Source organism: Pogona vitticeps, chromosome 10 (assembly GCF_051106095.1).
Source record: "Pogona vitticeps strain Pit_001003342236 chromosome 10, PviZW2.1, whole genome shotgun sequence".
NCBI lineage: Eukaryota > Metazoa > Chordata > Lepidosauria > Squamata > Agamidae > Pogona > Pogona vitticeps.
This window is the reverse complement of record NC_135792.1, coordinates 27,043,304-27,061,718: the sequence shown is the minus strand read 5'-3', so window position 1 is coordinate 27,061,718 and position 18,415 is coordinate 27,043,304. Positions and strand designations below refer to the sequence as shown.

At 58.8% G+C, this 18,415-nt stretch overlaps 1 protein-coding gene across 6 annotated transcripts in view; it reads right to left on the bottom strand.

The window, feature by feature from the left end:
• The window catches only part of NDRG4 (NDRG family member 4), a 32,588-nt gene that overhangs the window by 12,930 nt on the left and 1,243 nt on the right, over positions 1-18,415 (bottom strand). For 2 of the 6 annotated variants that reach the window (XM_072980563.2, XM_072980564.2), the window contains exons 1-6: positions 18,155-18,288; positions 14,465-14,556; positions 14,168-14,212; positions 4,448-4,553; positions 908-1,028; positions 292-354 (exon numbers count right to left, since the gene is read on the bottom strand). In XM_072980563.2, coding sequence (XP_072836664.1) covers positions 292-354; positions 908-1,028; positions 4,448-4,553; positions 14,168-14,212; positions 14,465-14,556; positions 18,155-18,191 — 464 coding nt within the window. In that variant the 5' untranslated portion in view covers positions 18,192-18,288. Of the gene's footprint in view, positions 1-291; positions 355-907; positions 1,029-4,447; positions 4,554-7,301; positions 7,527-14,167; positions 14,213-14,464; positions 14,557-18,154; positions 18,289-18,415 lie in introns of those variants that run through there. The other 4 variants (XM_072980568.2, XM_072980565.2, XM_072980566.2 and 1 more) reach the window with 2 other exon arrangements.

The window sequence follows — 18,415 nt, the reverse complement described above, 5'->3', positions numbered from 1 at the left end:
CTCTCCCTCCCCTTCCTATGCCTCTTCCAGGCTGCCCTTAGAGCAGAGGCGGTTCCACTGTGCCCCCCCCCCCATGGTCCTTAATGCCCAGCAGTCCAAGCCGGCATAGCCAAGGAAGAGCGTTTATGGGAGCCAAAACCCCAGAACATCTGAGTCTTGGTGAGGGGAGGGGGGAGGGAGGGAAGTCTTCTGGTCATTGTCAAATTCAAAACCGGGAGCAGCATCACAAGCGTCCTATGCTGTCCCGTTATATTACACTGAAGGGGAAAATATTGGGGATGCAAAACCCACCCAAAGTGCTGGACCACACTGGGCAGCATGGCAGCTAGCTGGTCCATGGATGGATACTGGTACCTGTGGGGAGAGAGGGGGGGAGGTTAGAGCGTTGCCTGGAGACGGAGATGCCCGGGAAGGGACACTCCCTCCCTGGAGAAACACGCCACTGGACAGGACACATCCTCCCCCAGCTGGCCAGCTCTGGAGTTATGCAGCAGGCAGAGTTTGCGTAGCAGCCCCCCCCCCGCCCCGTCGGCTGCCTGTGTCTGCCCAAGGTGGCTGCGATCCGGGGCCACGCACAGGATTCACGGCCCAGCAGCCCCGGCAACCCTCCCTCCTCACCGGTGAGAAGATCAGGGTGTGAAGAGGTGCAACGAGGCACCCGCATCGCTTCAGCAAGATTGGGCCACATGTGATCAACCCCTCTTTGACCAACAAAACCCTTTGGGCTCTGCATGCATGCAGGCCATGCGCGTGGCAACCCCGGGTTCCCCAGACCTTGCAAGAAGAGGGAGAGTTCCTGGAATGGCCGCTCTTCAGAGCATGCCCTCCTCTGCGCGCACACACACACACATGCCCCCCCCGGGGCAAACCCCGGGGCCTTTGGTGGAGGAGCCCAGCCCGCACTCACCCCTGAGGGAACTGGGACGCTCCCACCTGCTGCCCTGGCGCATCCACGTGGCAGACGACAAAGTGCTTGGTGATCTCCTGCATGTCCTCGTAATTGAAGAACGTATTGAAACAAAGCTTGTCTGGAAGAGATCAAATTGGGCGGGTGGGTGGGCGGAGGAAGAGCAAATGAAGGCCAAGTCTGTGAAAAATATTGGGGGGGGAAGAGTCTGGGGGTGGGAATCTGTAATAAACCCAGGCATAAGCCAAGTCCTGGCCTTCTGCAACTCCTTTGCCACTTGCTGGCCCTCTAAAGCCGGTGCTCTCTCTCTCTCTCTCTCCCTGTCTTTCTTTCCTTCTCTCTTTATGTCTTTGTTTTGTTCTTTCTTTCTATTTTAGTCTCTCTCTCTCTCTCTCTCTCTCTCTCTCTCTCTCTCTGTGTGTGTGTGTGTGTGTGTGTGTGTGTGTGTGTGTGTGTGTGTGAGAGAGAGAGAGAGAGAGAGAGAGAGAGAGAGAATACTGCCCATTTATTCTGTTTCCTCCCAAATGGAAATTCCATCCTGAAACTTTTGAAAACAACGTCCTGGCAAGTCCAAGTTACTGGCCTTTCGACACCCCTTTGGATTTCCTTCCCATGTCCCATCATCCTTAGTAATTTGGGCCTGACCGCCACCATCTCCCACTCCAGGCAGGACTCCCTTGGACACCCTTCAGACGATGACTTTACTTTGTTGTGGCAACTGCTTTACCCACCAATGGGTTCGCAGACTTTCATAAGCCACTTAGATCTGAGAAATCCAGCATGATGTACAGAAATAATAAATAATAAGTTTATAAAATAACAAATAATAAAGAAAATCAGTTAAAACACATGGGCTGAAATCCTGTTGCTTTGTTATGGGCACAGATCAGGGTTGGCAGCTCAGCTGCAGGACGTTTGTGGAAAGAGGGGGCATCCAGAATGGCTTCCTAAACCCCCTCTTTAATGATCCTGGGCAGTTAAACTCTTACAGGGAAGAGGAGTCCCTGCCAATTCAGATATTTTAAAAAAATAAAATGAAATAAAACAAAAACATCTCTGGACGCTTCCACACCACAAAACCTCAGTGTTCTTGAGTGTTCCCACCACAGATCCCAAGGGTGGCTCTGAGGCGTGAGTGCTGGCTTCTCCCCCCCACCCCCCCGGTCCATCTCCTTCTGGTCAGATGAGGTGCTTCTGCATCTCTGCAGCTCTTTTTTCCAAAGTTAATGGCAAGCCTCTGGCCTGCACAGTCCTCCCGTTTTGCTGCTTTGGATCAAGGCCTCCCATGTGGGGCTGGTGATGAGCAGGTCCTTAAACAACACCAGCCGAACTCCTCTTGAGCTCTTCCTCACCACCATCGCCTTTGGCAATGAACAAGGTGGCCTCTCTCTCCCCTCCCGAGCTGTCACTCCATGCACCGGCCACACCTTCTGGCAATGTGCCATCAACAGGGGTCCGAAAGGGGTCCAACCTTTGCAAGAACCCAAGCGCACCGAGTTCCTGCCACAGGGATGGGCCTGCCGATGGTCCTGGACACACACACACACCCCCAGCGCACGCCAGGCAGGCATGTCTTCCTCCCCCTCCTGGTGCTTTTCCACAATGCTGTGGTGCTATTCCATTACATAACCACGAGGAGGAAGAAAAAGAAGGGAGGAATCTCAAAAGGGAGGGCCAAGGAAGGGTCTGGCCATCACTCGTTTCCTGCCAGTGGCTAACGACCTACAAACAGCCACACATCCCCCACGGCCGTTCCATGCTCCCCCTGGCCATGTGGGCACAGCCAGGGCACTTGAGCCTCCCACAGATCATCCTAGACCAGCTCTGGGATGATGATTGAAGGAAAGGGAGGACACAGGAGAGGCGGCCTTTGTCCGTGAGGCGGCCTGGCTTTCCCGGAGGGGCTGCTCTCGTGGCTCTGATCCCAGCCTGGTCTCCTTGGTCTCCCACGGGCCTGGGTGTCTTGGAGCCCCCCCCCCCCCGGCTTCCTGCTCTGGTTCCCTCCTTTCCCCTGCTTCCCCTCCTGCGGCCCACCGCAGGCCCCCCTCCCCTCCTCCCGGCTCTGCCGCATTTTAAGGTGACCTTCTTGGGATAGCAGCAGACGTGCGCGCTTCCCCCCCACCAGTGAGCAGCCACGTGAGCGCTGCCTCCACCTCGCCTGCCCGCCAGAACAGCAGGAGGAGGAGAAGGAGGAGGAGGAGGAGGAGCGGCTGCCAGACCCCCAGCCATTCCCTGCAAAGGCTCTGCTCCAGAAAGGACTCCGCCAGACGATGCCTGCCCCCCCCCCTCATGTACCAACATTGGCCATGCTCAACTGGCCAAGAGGGTCCTGGGGGTGCCTGTTTGCAAAGCCACCTCGGCCCCTGTGGGGGAGAAGCCTCCCCCCCCCCACTGGACGAGGGGGAAGGGAAGGAGGGCAAGGAGCCCGAGGCGCTCACCGGTCTCGGAGGCCTGAGGCCACCCTTGAAGCGCTTCAGCCTTCATTTTTTTTATGCTAAAGCAGCCGTGGGACGTGTGGGTGGACGGGAGTCCCACTTCTCATAAGGGAGGGCGGGGAGGGGATGTTGCCCCCCCCATCCAGTGTCTGTATGTTTTCCCCCATGAACTGAACGGTAGCTTCAGGAGGCCCTCTGGATCAAGGAAGCGAGACAAGGGCAGGGCTTACAACCACCTCAGCCCCAAAGATAGGAGAATGATACCCCTGCTAACCTCCGGGAGCCTATTTTGTCTCCAAAACAGGGTGCAAACCTTCCCCTCCCCTGTTTTAATGCCCAGTGCCCTCATCTTGACTTAACGGAGCGTTCGCACTACAGGTGGGGGGCCTGGGCTGCCTGGCAGGGGACGTGGGGGCCCTCGGGGGCTGCCGATTTCTGACTGGGGATGGATAGGCACCCGGGACCAAGAACAGCGCCAAGCGCAGGCTCCCCAGATTTCTCCTATTTCTCTGCCCAGGAAGCAGCCCGAGGCGGGAGGGAGGGTGCAGACCTACCCCACCTCCATTAAGACATACACTCATACATTAGTACATACACACGTGCAAGAACCGAGGGAGAGTCAAGCTTGTTTCTTTCAGTATTTGCACGTTGATGGGTTTTTTTAAAAAATAATAATCCATATCCATGTTCTCTTCAAACTCCCGGCTGATCCAGTGAAACTTCTCCCAGCTGTTCTGCGTCTTTGTTCACTTCAGGCCTCCAGAGGTTGTCTGCTCTCTGCAGCCTCAGGGGATCTCGCACGTGGCGCGCAAAAGGTCACATCGCCCCACCACCCATTCCACCACCGCCGCCACCACCCCTACCCCTCGGCACTGCCAAGGTTCAAACCCTCCAGATGGCCGGCTGGCAGGGCACCTCCTGCCCCCCAAGATCTGACTCTGTTCATTCCCCCCCTTTTTTTCCCAGTCTCGAAAGCAACAATCCCACAGGGGATACCAAATCGATAGCAATGGGTAGGAACGGGGCGGGTGGGTGATGGTTTGCACCAGCGACGAGTTAACCCTTGCCCTCCCTGCCCAGAATGAATAAAAAGCGGTGCACTTACAGTTGAGTCCCACATCGTGGTACGTCAAGAGGGCCGGGCGATTTCCTTTCGGAGACCCCCGGATGACCACGTGCAGCAGCCCATAGGGGGTCTCAATGTCATGCTCCTGCAGTAAGAAGGGGGAAGGAATAAAGGCCTGTCCATTCTCCCCAAAGCAGGAGGAAGGCGGGCCCACCCACCCACCCCCGGCATGGCTTCACTGGGGGGGGGGCACAAAGCACAGCAGGAGCACAGCTTCCCCTTTCCCCCCCCCAATTTTTCTTCAACAGCCCCCACTTTCCCTTTTTTCTCTCAGTGAAGGTGCCTGGAAACTGTTGGGGCTGGGTCCATCTCCTTGGTATTGGCCACACGCAACCCCCAAACCGCAGGAAGATGGTCCACATGAGCATCTCTGTGTCCCATACAAATCCATCTTTTCCCTGCTCCCCATAGAAGGGGGGGTGGCAGGATGGGGGGGCAATCACACACACAAACCTTTACAACTCAGTGGCGGTTTCACTTCTGGGGCAAGCCAGTGCAATGATATGTCACTCATCAATCATTGGGGTGGGAGAGCCAGCTTTCCCCCACTCCCTGGAGAGGGAGAGAGAGGAACGGACAGAGGGGGCCTGGAGGCTCAGAGGGAGGAACCGCCAAAAAAAGGGGGTCCTCAGATATGCAGCGTGGCCTCCTGTGCTGGAGGAGCCCCCCGAACCCCATCCTTGCATGTGGTGGGTGCAAGCCTGGTTCTAAATCCCAGGCCTCTTTTTCACGTTGAGCCCCGTGTCCTCAGCTCCAGGATGGCTGTGCGGTCTAGTCGCGCCCTCGCTTTCCGTTTGCTCCCTGGCTTCGGTTGAGCAAGAAAGAGCCTGCAGAGCTGAGTCCCCACATGAGTTCACCAAGCGCTCTGCAGGCCTGCCAGGAAAACCTGCGCCCCAGTCGCTCCCTGGGCTTGGACCCCTGTGAGTGTTGTATGGCAGTGGTCCCCAACCTTGGGCCTCCAGATGTGTTTGGACTTCAACTCCCAGAAGCCTTCACCACCAGATCTGCAGGCCAGGATTTCTGGGAGTTGAAGTCCAAGAACATCTGGAGGCCCAAGGTTGGGGACCATTGTTGTATGGGACACAACACCCACCATCAGGCCACACGGCTCTCGTGCCTCCGCGGGCACTTTTGCCCTACAGAAGGGCAGGGGAAAGGGTTCAAGGCAGTGAGGCTCTGACGTGGCACCTCTTTCCCTGGAAGAGAGAAGGAGCAACCATTTCTCCACCACGGCCCTCTCTGTGGCAAGGGGAGGCCGTGGCCTCTCACGGAGAAAGCGGCCTTGGTGACCCGACAGAGCTCACAAAAGCAGCGGGACTGAGCTGGTGCAGGACAGACGGCCGAATCCTTCTGTCCTCGCTTGCTTAAGAGCTCTGTGGGGTCAGCCAAACGGCTGGTCCAGGAAAGGTTCTCCTCGCACTCGCCACCAGGATGGGAGAAGGCAGGGGGGTCTCCCAGCCAAGCCCCCTCCCCCCCACCCTGGTGCTGCCCTTGTTTCAGCAAGAGCCTACCAGCTCCCCAGCGGCATCACCCCCTCGTACACCACCCTCTCAGAATTAAGCAACCCCCCCCCCCACGGCTCACAGAACGGCAGGGAAAAGGGCACTCAAGATGGGAAGAGGAGGATGAGGAATGGCACCACGAGGGGCAAACGGGTGTTCTTGATACCAAGGAGTCTGAAGGAGACGCTGCTTTGCTCCCGCCCCCCCCCCAAACCCCACCAACCTTCTCCCTCCACTTTGCACATCATCTCTGCAGCTGAGGGCGATGCCTCCCAAGGAGCTTCTGGGATGCAGGAGGAGAGCCAAGGGCGAATTTTGCTCAAGGTCAAAACAGCAGAGCAAGGCCTGGCCAAGGAAAAGCTAAGGGTGGGCACCCTGGCGGCCGATCCCCCATGAACTCCACCTTCAGATGCCCCCCCCTTGCACCCACCCCCCACAAAAGGGCCCTGGGCCTCCCACGGTGAGGGAAAGGCGGGCCACCACAGCTGCACCCCCAGGGCCCCGGATGCTCCTCCTGCCCGACACTGATGCCACGGATGCCACCCATCCCCGCCTGGGAGCATGGCTGGGTCAGGTCCCGGGGGAAAGGCCAGGACTGAGAAGCAGCCCTTTCTGCACCCCAGGCAGGCAGGGGGAGATGGGCATGCAGAGAGATACCACCACCCTGGTCCCTGAGAGGGCTCGACCCCACCGTAGGTTCCCAAGGGGGGGCGCTTCACATGCTTCCTGTGCCAAGTCGATCTTCCCCACCCCCCTCCTGCCACAGTGCCAGCGGGCGAACTCCGAACCAACACCCGCCCGGGACTCTGGGAGGCCTCCTGCCAGCCAGCCTGCAGCCACGACACGTTTGCACACCGGGAGGCCAGGAGAGCTTCTCCCTCCACCGTTTCCCCCACCCAGGCGCTGGATTCTCCCTCCACCTCCGTCGGCCAGACCTGAAAAAAAACACTCCGCCTTCCACTGAGTTTGGGGCGAAACCGCCGCCGCCGCCGCCTTTGGTCCGGGTTTCAGCCTTGGAGGGACCCCCGCCTGCCTCTGAGCCCTTGCAGGAGGCCCTCCGCCGCCGCCGCCGCCGCCGCCCCCCCCCGGCGGGGACCCCCCCCCCCGGAGCCCATGGGGGGGCAGGAGCCTTGCAGCTTTCAGCGCCCGTGAGGAAGGGGGTCCTCTCTTCGCTTCGCCTTGCAAAAAAGGTCAAGTTTAAAAGCAGGCTGGGTCTGCAGCTACCCGTGTGCGCGCGTGTGTGTCTGTGCCTGCATGCACGCGTGCACGCACGCGATCACACAAACACACACACACAGAGAGAAGGAGAGCGAGAGCGCGCGACTACCTACCCCATCCCAACACTCAGGCATGGCAGGCTCGCTGGGCAAAGAGGCGGCCGTGGGGCGTCCCCGGTCTGCTCCCCAAGGCCCCGCGCTGCTCGCCGGCTCCCCTCCCCGCCTCTGCTCTCCGGCCACCGCTGCTGATGCTGCTGATGCTGCTGATGCTGCTGATGCCGCGGCTGCTGTTCCGAATCCCAGGCTCTGCAGTGGGCTGGCCTCTTTCCATCGGCATTTATAGAGCGACTCTTCTCCCCCCCCCCCCCGCGCCCCGCTCCCTGGCTTCCTCCTCGCCGGCTCCAGAGGAAGATTGGCTTAATCGTGCAGGCAGCTGCTCGCACGGAGAGCCCTGATAGGCTGTGGGGGGAATCCGTTGCATTTCAGCTGGCTGACCCCCCCCCCCTCCGCGGTGTGCATTGGAAAACAGCAGCAGCCGCAGCAGCAGCAGCAGCAGCCGCGAACCCTCTACATCCGACTCCGGTCTCCATTTTTACGCTCAGGAGTCGAGAAGACCGAAGGGGCGCCTGCCCGGAGGAAACGGCAGCGGGCTGACCGTCGCGACCGGGGAGGTGGCCGGAGGAGCACCAGCCAAGGCTCGGAAGCCCGAGGGGAATCTGCTTTCTCTGAGCCAGGAAGACTCGCTGGCCTGGGAAGAGCAGCGCGAAGCCGCCCCCCCCCCCATGGCCGGCCAGCAAGGCCAGCGGACCCCCTGCGGGCTCCCATCCTTCCCAGGCCCTGCTGCCGGGCCGCCTGAGGGTCCCCAAGCGCTTCAAGGCCTCTCCCCTCAGCTCTCTGTCCCTTCCATCACGCCAGTCCTTCAGCGCCACTAGGCAAAACCAGCAGAGAGGCAAAAAAAGCCACATGCGGATTTCCCAGGGTCTATTTACAAAACAGAAGCAGGCGGGAGAGACTCTCTTTGCAGAATGAAGGGGGCCTCTTGAAGGTGGGACGTGGGCCCCTTGTTTTAGAATAAACAGTCTTTTCCCTTTGGAGAAGTCCTGCCTCTAACAACATGTGAACTGAATAGGGTTAGAGCACTCTTGGGGGGGAGGCGCGTTCTGCCACTCTTTTGGGGAGGAAAAGGGAAAGAAGAGGGAAGAGTCATGCATGCACGTGCAGCTCTTCCCTTAGGGAAGGAGGCTACCGGAAGGCCTGCGAAGCATGAGCGTGATCCTGCACCCAACCTGCCCTTCCTGTGAAATCCGGCAACCAGCTTTGCACGCCTTCTGTGCCTCTTGAGAACCCTGCCCTGACACACAGAGGGTCTGCTGGAGGAAGAGGGGGGGCTTTGGGGAAACGGGTGCAAAAAGGGGGAGTCCAGGCCAGGAGAGGACAGACCCCCCCAACCCCCCCCCAGGACAGGCTGCTCTCCAGGGCAGGACTCTGAGCTTTGCCCGCAGTGTCTTTCGCCGGGCTTCCTCCTGCGGGCAACGCTGGACACCTTGTTCTACTTACGACAGCCGAGAGTGTCTTCCGTAGGAGCGTAGGGCGGGGGAGCCACATCCTTCCCTGCCAGCACTTTGTGGGGCCCACAACCATACAGGGCATCTGCTGGTGCCCATTACGGTCCTGTGGACTGTACACCTGGCTGGGATTCTGGGGAAGCCCTTCCTACAGATGACGACCCTCTGAGCAGCCTCTGAGACCCTGCAACCTGGGGGGGCCACCCCCGTGACCCCCGTGTCTGCAACTACTCTGCCTGGGGATTCAAGCTCTCCCCTGGACGGCGTCAGGTGTGCCCCAAACAGAACGAGACACACACACACACACCCGCCTGCCCGGTCTGCCTCCTTGCCCAGGTGAGACCCCCATGGCCTCCTTCTCTCCTTCCGCGGGGAAGGTGGCTGGGCTTTGAAGAGAGGACAGCCTGGGAAGTCTTGGGTTCCCTTCCACCCAGTTCCTGCCCAATGACCCTAGAGCTTTATAGGTGCACACACACAAACATACACACACACACACACCAGCTCCATAGCTGACCCCCTCCCTCCTGTGGCCTGGCCCAGCCCCATGGAGTCAACAATCTGTCCCGCCCAAGGGCAGCTCCACGTCAAGCCCCCACGAGGGCCTGAGACCTCCTTGTGGGGCTACGCGGAGAGCCTGACGACTCTGCCCGGGTGCCCACCAGTGTGAAAGATGCCCGGGGGTTTTGCTGAAGAGCAAGCACAGCCAAGCTGCCCTCCAAGGATTTCAAAACGGGAGAAGTGAAAGCAGTCCTCGGCCCCTTTGGAAAGGTAGCAGCAAACCTTTTGTCTGAATTTGGGGCCCAGACTGTTCCGACAGTTTTGGGGAGAATTGCACACCCCCACCCCACTGCAAACAAACCCCTGGGCTAAATGTCTTGACCACTCTCTATGTGAAGAGAGAAAGAAGCAAGGAGGAAAGGGGGAAACACAACCTGTAAGGACAGGGAAAGAAAGTCTGTGTTTAAACGAGCGAGTGAGCGTTTCTGGGTCAGATCCTGGGAAGGAAGCCAAGCTCTGCTTGTTCGCTCCAGACGCTGGAGGTGACCGAGCCCGTCCCTTCGTCGTTAAAGGTGCCGCCAAGGAGAACGCTCCTGCCAAGGCCTCCTCGGTGTCAGTCTGCTGAGCCATCGTCTTCTTGTCCAAATATCAACCGGACGTTGCATCAGTCTGGATGCGGCATCTTTCCCACGCCGTCACGGGGCTCAGGAGACTCCCCCTTGAGCCACCTGAGATGCTTCCTTGCTGTTGAGTCTCATCCTGGCCAGAGCCATGCTAATGACTTGCGCCAACGTAAGCACAGCAGCCTAACTCTGAAGAGGCAAACGGGTTCAGCCGTCGGAGGTTCTAGGTCTTGCCAGGCACCAAGAGATGCCCCTGGCGAGTGACGGGAAACGGGAGCCTTGGCTACTTAACTGGCAGTCACGGGCCACCAAGACCTACCCTGTTGAACTCCCACCGGCGGGCATTAAGTCACAGGATTCTGGCCACTGTTCAGATCGGGTATTACCCCTGAGCAGCCCTACGTTATTTCACCATCACTTTAGGATGACGAATCTCAATTTCCACTATTTTCTTCAGGGGCAGCAAGCTGGAAGGTGTGCCAGCTCAATGGGTCCTTCCTTCCTTCCAGGGAAAGCCGAAGAACCCCCCCCCCGCCACCCCCCTACAAGTTGATACCCGTTTGCCATGAGCGCTGAGGGGTTCTCCTTTGGGGGTCAGAGGGCCGAAGACTTCCAGGGCCTTCCTTGACAGCCCCATTATCAAGTGCCTTCTCTAAGCCACGTGTCATTTGGGTTGCATGAGGAAAGCCCAGATTAAGCTTAGTCGTGTGCCAAGAAACCTCTCGCGAACGTAGCAATCCTTACCCGTCGTTGCCTTTTGCTGTTTATGAGTGTCCCGTCATGACCAAGAACTTTAAAATCAGGAGAAAGGAGGAAATCGGGAGAAAGTGTGTCCCGAGAGACAGGAGTCTTCTAATGTTTGATGGGTACTCACTCATGCTTTTCTGCTGTCCGCTTTGGTGGCCCGGTCTGGTTCAGCCGTGGAGGGTGGAACCCTGGCATAACTATGGCCAGAGCTGACCAACGCCTCCTTGTGGCTAGGTTAGATGCTGCAACCATTTAATAGGTATCTAGAGAAGTGGGTTTTATTCCAGGAATGCTCACAATGAAATAAATCCTTTAGACTTTAGAACTCTGCAGTCTTTAATTCCCCCCCCCCCCTTTATCCTTCTCTTTCTCCCTTCAAAGATTTATTATTCTCAGTTAGAGGAGACACGTTGAATCCGTTTTCGGGTGGTGAGTCAAGACTTATTTAAACCCTACTGATTCAAAGGGAGCTCCCGACCGGTCCACCAGGAAGATTCTGCCCACACAGGCGATCTAATAGTGTGTATGATGGATAGATAGCCCAGCTCCTGGGGCTGCTTTAAGGCAAACAGGGTGGGCCTCAGATACATATAGATTTCAACACCAAAAGTGTCTGTTCATCTAAAGGTGACTCAGAACTTCCGGGTTATTTTTTTTTCTTGGTTGGATTTTTTGCAATACCTGCTGAAACAGACAAAAATGGCTGTAAAAATTACAGCTGTTGTGGTGATGCTTATTGGATTGAATTGGGTTGTCTGAACGCTCTGCTGGGAGATGAAGCTGGGAGTCAAACAAGCAGCCCAGATCCAGACCAGTAACTCCGCAGGGACTGGTTGGTTTTGAGACCCCCTGTTCCGGGGGGTGTGTGTGTGTGTTGTGTTGGCTGCTTGAGGGGAGGGAGCTACGGCGGTGGCCCTGCTGCTGCCCCCTGCTGGTTGAGCTCTACATTACAATTCATCCACTTCTGCTCCTACTAATGCTGGAGTCAAATTAGATTTATGGCCACTGACTCAAGCTGGTGCCGCCTCTTGCTGCAGCAACGGATGCCGCAGAGCTCTTTTGCAAGGTTTGGCTCCTGGCAAGTCACAGAAGGTGTTGGGCTGTGGCCTTGAATGAGTCCTGAGCAAGGCCGTGGCTTCCGTTGGCACCTCTGAACCATGCAAAGCATTGGCGGTAGGGGGTTGGACTTGGGACGCTTTTCGTGGTGTTGCTGACCTCTAGCTAGATGCACAGCCATTTGATCTACCTTGACGAATATTATTGCCCAGCTGCACATCCGAGGATGATAACGGCCGTGGCTCAGACATCCAAATCAGCTTTTCCTGAGTGCTGGTGTGAAAGGAAGAGGGAAACCCCTAGGCACCAAGGCAGCCATCCCAGATGGGCCACTAAACGTGAGCTCCATGGCTCAGAACAGGCACGCCAAGGGTCCAAGCGGCTTGCAGGAGACTTGGCTTGCTAGCTTCCTTTCTACTGGTCCCAGTGGCAAACTGGGCCAATGCCTGGAGCTAGTGGAGCAGAGAACAAAAAAACCAGGGCCCAATGCTGTGGACCGCTGCCGTCCCTTGTGCTGGGATTTCTCCTGCTGAGTGGGCGCCCGGCTCCTCCGAGAGGGGAGAACAGCTCGTTCCTGCTGCCTTTTGCCGTTGGCGGCAGTGGAAACCCAGGGAAGGGAAGCTGCCTCCTTTGCAGGCAGGGGAGGACTTCGGGGGGGGGGGGTGTCCATGCAGCCCAAGGCCCAAAGGGGGGGGGTTAGAAGTTAGAAACAACGTGGTCGCAGTCCAGAAAGGGAGAAACCAGAAGCACAGCCGAGGAAGCTGCCTGCGAATGTCCAATTCGACCAGTCCGTCCTCCGTCCGGATGGAGCAGGGCGCTCCAGACCCAATCAGCCAACAGAGCAGAACAAAAAGAGGACAAGGAGAATCCCCTGGCAAAATGGGACACGGCCCCGGCCCGGCTCGGGGGCAACGGAGCGGCTGCAGCCAGAAAGAGGGGTCGGGAACCTATGTGCCAGTTTACAGAGACGACCAGCCAGGTGGGAAGTGGGTGTCACTGAGGGGCCTGAGCCGGCCCTGAGGCTTTTGCCCCTGGGCTAGTGAGCCAACACCTGGGTGGGAGATTTTCTGGGGAAGACCAAGGGTCTTCGGAGTGAATCCTGCCTAGAAAGGCTGGAGCCTTGAAGCAGCAAGACAGGGCCGGAGGAACGCCCCTTAAGGGTCGGTTTCCGAGGCTGTGCGGAAGTCACGACCAGACACACATGCACACATCCCCCGCTGAGCTCCCAGAGGGCATCACGAAGGAGACGATTCCAGACGGCCTTTAAAACAAGGCGGGTTTTAACCTGGACCTTCCCCCACACACACACCCCGCAGACCTTTCCAAGTAATACTAAACTAGCACAGAATATCTGCTGCCTTCTTCTACTCCCCCCACCTTTCAATAAAAGCTGGGAGATGCTGCCCAGGATGGTCAGGATTTGGTCCAGAGGAAAACAGGGGAGGGGGAGGGGGAAGCAGAAAAACCACCTCAACAGACATAGACCAACGTTGGGGCACTTTCAGAAAAAAATAACACTCAGCCATTTTTAGAGCAGTATTGGGGCTTTGCACAAACTTTTCTTTCTGGGAGACCTGCATCAGCACGCTGCCCCTCACCAGAACCTGTGGCAAAGCCCCCCCCCCCGAAGGTCCACCTGGAAGGAACGTAGCCACTTTTGGTCTCTTTCTAGGTGGGAAGTAGAGAAAAAGAGGGGGGGGGAGTGGTCTTTGGACACTGAAGCCAACTCGGAAAGGAAATGGGTTGCTCGGTTCAAGGGTCAGAACAAGAGCTGGTCCGCCCAGCCAGCAAAGAGACGGACAAGCGTCAGCCTGGCTCTCTTGAGCCACGCCTGCCCTTCGGAGAGCTGGGCTCTAGGGCCCCCGGAAAGAGCCCGCCAGGGTGCCTAGACAGGGGGTGCCGGGTCTGGACCTGTGAGCTTTGCAGGCCTGCATTTGTAGGGGTCAGGCTCAGGAGCCCTCTCCCGATCCTTCGAGCCCCCAGTCCTGATGGGTGGCGTCTTCTTGCCTTCCCCTTTTACAAACACACACACACACACACACACACTCGGTCTTGAGGCCTGACGGTGAGAAGCCGACCACCAGCCCCCCCTCCCCCTCCTCCTGCTCGGCTAGGACTCCCCCGTTAGGGTTTCCTGGGTGTCCAGGACTTTGAGCGCCGTCCCCACTTGAGAGCAAATGTAGATCACGGGCTCCCTGCTCAGAGTGCAGAATGGCTGCCCAGGTAACACAACGGCACCCCACCCCCACCTGTATGCAGAGAGGCACCAAAGAGGACGCAAGATGCCACCCAGGTAAGCAAAGCGGCTGCCGCCCCACAGGCCCAGGGGTCGGACCCAGGACTAGCCCAGCTGCTCCCAGGGCCCTTCCCGGCAGCTCTGGAGGGTCACTTCGGAAATGCTGACCCAGCCGCCTGCCCGGCCTGCCACCAGCCCAGTTGCCAGCCGCCCTCCGCGCCAAGAACCGAGAGAGAAGAAAGGGGGGGGGCTTACCTTCCAGTCTGTGTCCACGGCAGACAAGAAGGTGTCCGAATTCTCCTGGAAGGGAAACAGGCCAAGTCAAACCACCCGTTCGCTCTGGGAGGCTCCAACATGCCGGGACCCTTTTTTTCTCTCTTCTTGGCTTGCACGAGACCAGGAGATGGGCCCGTATCTGAAGGGGGGGCAGCTTCACCCTCTATTGCAGGTAATCTCCTCCCCATCCACTCCCCTTAAACAATGTAGAGAGTTGAAACCCAGGGAGACCCAAGAGCGAGGCACTTGGCGCCACCGGCCGCGAAGGCTACTCACCAACTCGGTGTCCTGCCCCCGAAGCAAAGGCTTCTCTTCCGTGAATCGCTGCTCGTGCAGGCCGGCCATGGTGACTTCACCCAGCAACAATCCTGCCCAGGAAGGAGGCGAGAGCAGGGATCAGCAACCCGGCCCCACACCTGGCCTGAGAGCCACACTCCCCCCCCAGGTCAGCAATGGGAGCCAACGCGGGACTGAGGGTTGCTTCCAGGCAGCCTTGGTTGGCCCTCCTCTCTTACCCCTGCCCCACGCACTGGGTCCCCCTTCTGCCAGCCCTGGAAGGCAGGCCAAGGAAAGGAAGGAAGGGAGGGAGGGAGGGAGGGAAGGAAGGAAGGAAAAGAAAAAGGAAGGGCTGGCTCCCTGAAACAACCAGAAAAGGAACATCCACCCAGGCACACACACACACACACACACATACCCGCAAGCTGAGCACAGCTCATGGGAAGCCCTCTCCCAGAGATCCTGGCTGGCAAAAGATGCCTGCAAGTTGGGGCTCCCCATTTATTTCTTTAAAATAGATTTCTACTCCTCTTTTCTCCTTCAAAAAGACCCAAGGAAGCTGACATCATTAAAAAACAATATTTAAAGCTAACAACCCTGAGTATTCAAATACGTGCTGAAAAGGACCCAACAAATGCCACCCTAAAAGGCAGTAAACCGAAGCAACACCAGAACCACATTCAAAGCAACATCCATTTCAAGCTTCCACTCAGGCAGCCGGTCATTCAGAGAAAGCCTGCCTGAAGGGAAAGGTCCTGGCCTGCTTGCTGAAGACCAGCAAAGGTGGGGGCCAGCCTAGCTTTCCCGGGGAAGGGAGTTCCAGAGTCTGGGAGCAGCCACAGAGAAATCCTCCTCCCACCAAACCCACATTTCCAAGAAGGGGCTGCCCCACGCCAGCTCCCCCAGATTCCGCGTCATCCCACGCTCACTCCCTTGGGTCTGGGACTCCAAGGTGGTGCAGAATTCTTGGCACCGTTGCTGAGCCCTCTGAGGGTGGGAGCCAGATGCCCCTCAAGGGGGAGCACGGCTGGGAGGCGGGTTATGGGGGGTCCCTAGGGGCCCCCTTTCCTCCTCCATTGGACATCGGTGGCTCACCAAACGGGGATGACCCTCCTCACAGAGGATGCCGAGGTCCTGAGACTTCACCACCATCACCCCCGCCCCAGAACATCGGAAAGGGGGCCTGACTCTACGTGGGAATCAACCAGTCTGGAAGGTGGAGGCAGGGATGCAGAGGGGGGACCCCCAGGATCCTGGGGTGGGGTGGGGGAACCGGCTTGGGTGCCTGGCTCAAAGCAGAGATCTGGGGCCATAACTGGGGAAGGCGGCCCAGAAGAAAACTCTGAAGGAGGGGGTGGGAGGGAGAAGGCCGGCCCTCCCACGAGGCCACATGGAGCGCCTGCCTCAGGCAGCAGCTTCTGGGCATCGTGAACAGTTAGGCAGCTGCTCCTCATCGATTTATGTTTGCTCTACATTGGCTGCCAGGGAGGCAAAGAGGTCTCTGCCGTTTTCTGCGTCAGGAGCTAAAGCACCTTTGCTGGCCTTGAGCGCTGCTTCCCGTGTTGAGTTGGGGTGTGTGTGTGTGTGTGTGTGTGTGTGTGTGTGTGTGTGTGTGTGTGTGTGTGTGTGTGTGTGTGTGTGTGTGTGTGTGTGTGTGTGTGTGTGTGAAGGGACTGCTCCACCTCCTTTTCTCAAGGCAGTGGCGCACAATCCACCCTGAAATCAAAGAACTCCAGCGAATGGTGTGAGAAAGCACAAGCGGTGGGGGTGGGGGTTGGCCCAGTCCTTGCTCCCAGGGCGAGAGGCTTTGCTTCCTCTGTCCATCGCCAGGGGAATGGAGGCCCCTGGCCGTCCTGCTCTGCTCTGCTGCATTGAAAGGAAGGAAGGAAGGAAGGAAGGAAGGAAGGAAGGAAGGAAGGAAGGAAGGAAGGAAGGAAGGAAGGAAGGAAGGAAGGAAGGAAGGAAGGAAGGAAGGAAGGAAGGAAGGAAGGAAGGAATCGTGAAACAAGGCCACCAGCGCTTGCCTCTGACCCACACCCAGGCCAGAAGCCTGCATAAAGTGGGTTAAGATCACCCTTCAGAAACGCCTGGAAATCCTCTGTGGCTTTCCCAAGAAAAGGAAACAGGTGTGGGGTAATGAAAACCCTCTTCACACATAATCACTGCTCCTTCCACACTTGACAGAGGATCAGAGGCATTTTTGCTCACCCACTCGCCTGCTCGCTCGCTTGCTTTCTATATGCATCGCTAGAAGCTGTTTTCACACGGCTTTTGCCAGCCCGGAAGGAAGCAGGGATCCTGACAAGGTGTGACAGCCTTCGCAGCACCCCCCTCCCTCGGTGTCAGCCTTACCAGAGGGAGCCGGGGCACAGATATCCAAAGCAATGGGGATGGCCGGGGGGGGGGGGGAGTGTCGCCTCCGGTGCAGACTCCACTGGAATTGTGCTGTTTTATCCAGGGGGTTGCCCTGGACTGCCAGAAAGGCAAACAAGTGGGTCTGAGATCAAATCAAGCCTGAACTATCTCTAGAGGGGGGGAAATGACGAAACGGAGGGCTGTCCTACTTTGGGCACATTACATGAAGGCAAGATTCTCTGGGAAAGGCCCTCATGCAGATGGGAGAGGCAGAAGGCAGGAGGAAAAGAGGAAGACCCAATAGGAGACAGACTGACTCTCTCAAGGAAGCCACAGGCTTGAGTTTGTAAGAGCTGAGCAGGGCTGTTGAGGAGGGGAGATTTTGGAGAGGGCTCACTCATAGGGTTGCCAGAAGTCAGAGGTGACTTGACCGCAGGTAACAACAATTTTGGGGTGGAGGACTTAAAAATAATGGACAAAAAGTCACAGCAAGGGAATGATTCGCGTTGCTGGAAAGCGCTAAACATCCCCTTAAAATGCGAATGGATCCCCCTCTCTGGTCAAGTCAGAAGACATTTCCACAGCCCTTCTGTGGCCTTCCCACCGCCAGCAACTTCCATCCTGGCAGGATGAGAGAAACCCCCTCCCCTCTCTCTGCTTTCGTGTGGGGGGGGGGGTTGCGGACCTCCCCCCGCCCGGACCCTGTTTCCTGCCAAAACGCCGCTCCGGGGCCGGGCCCCCAGGGGACAGAGGGGGGGGGGGCTTGGCAGGAGCCTCTCCGCCCCTGCTCGGCGGGATCCGCCAGGCCTCCACGAGGGCCGCAGGCTGGCCGCCCCCTTTTCCCGCCCCGCCCCCGCTCGAAGCCCCGGGTGTTCGGGGGTCTCCCTGGCAGACCCTCCCCGGCCAGGGGGAAGAGGGAAGGCTGGCCCAGCCCGCCGCCTCCCTGCCGGGATCGAGGCCGCCGACGGGCCTCCCAGACCCCCTGGTCCTGATGCCCCCCCCCATGGCTCCGGGAGGGGGCAGCGGGGCTCTGCCGGGCCCCGGCCATTTCTCAGCAGGCACGCACCCGCGGGCAACGGGGAAAGGAAGGGGGAGCGGGCCGTGGGCAGCCTGGGACTGCTGGCCCTTGCGGACCCCACCCCGAATCCTACGCAGGCCCCCCTCCCTCCTTCCCACTCCCCCCCCCAGCCCGGCAGCCCGTCTCCCCCGACCTTCCTCCCCCGGTGCCGGTCCTCAGGGCTCCGCCTGGGAGCCGCATCGCCTCCAGACAGCTCCCCCCGGGCGATCGCCGCGCCCCCCCCCGCCCTGCTCTCGGCGCCACCAGCTCCCCGTTACCTGCGAACAGCTCGATCTTATGGCCCCAGCCCTTCATGGCCCCCCAGGAGGGCCCGGCCCCGCGGCTGACCGAGGCGGCAGAGACAAAGGACGCGGGCGAGGCGGGCGACGGCGGCTCACTGCGGATGGCCGGGCATGGCTCCAGCGAGGAGGGAGGGCAGGCGGGGGGGGGGGGGCGCCGGTTGGCCAAGCAACGCTTCCGCGGCGGGGGGGGGCGGGGGGGGAAGAGCGACCCGTGGGCGGGAGGGGGGGCCAAGAGCG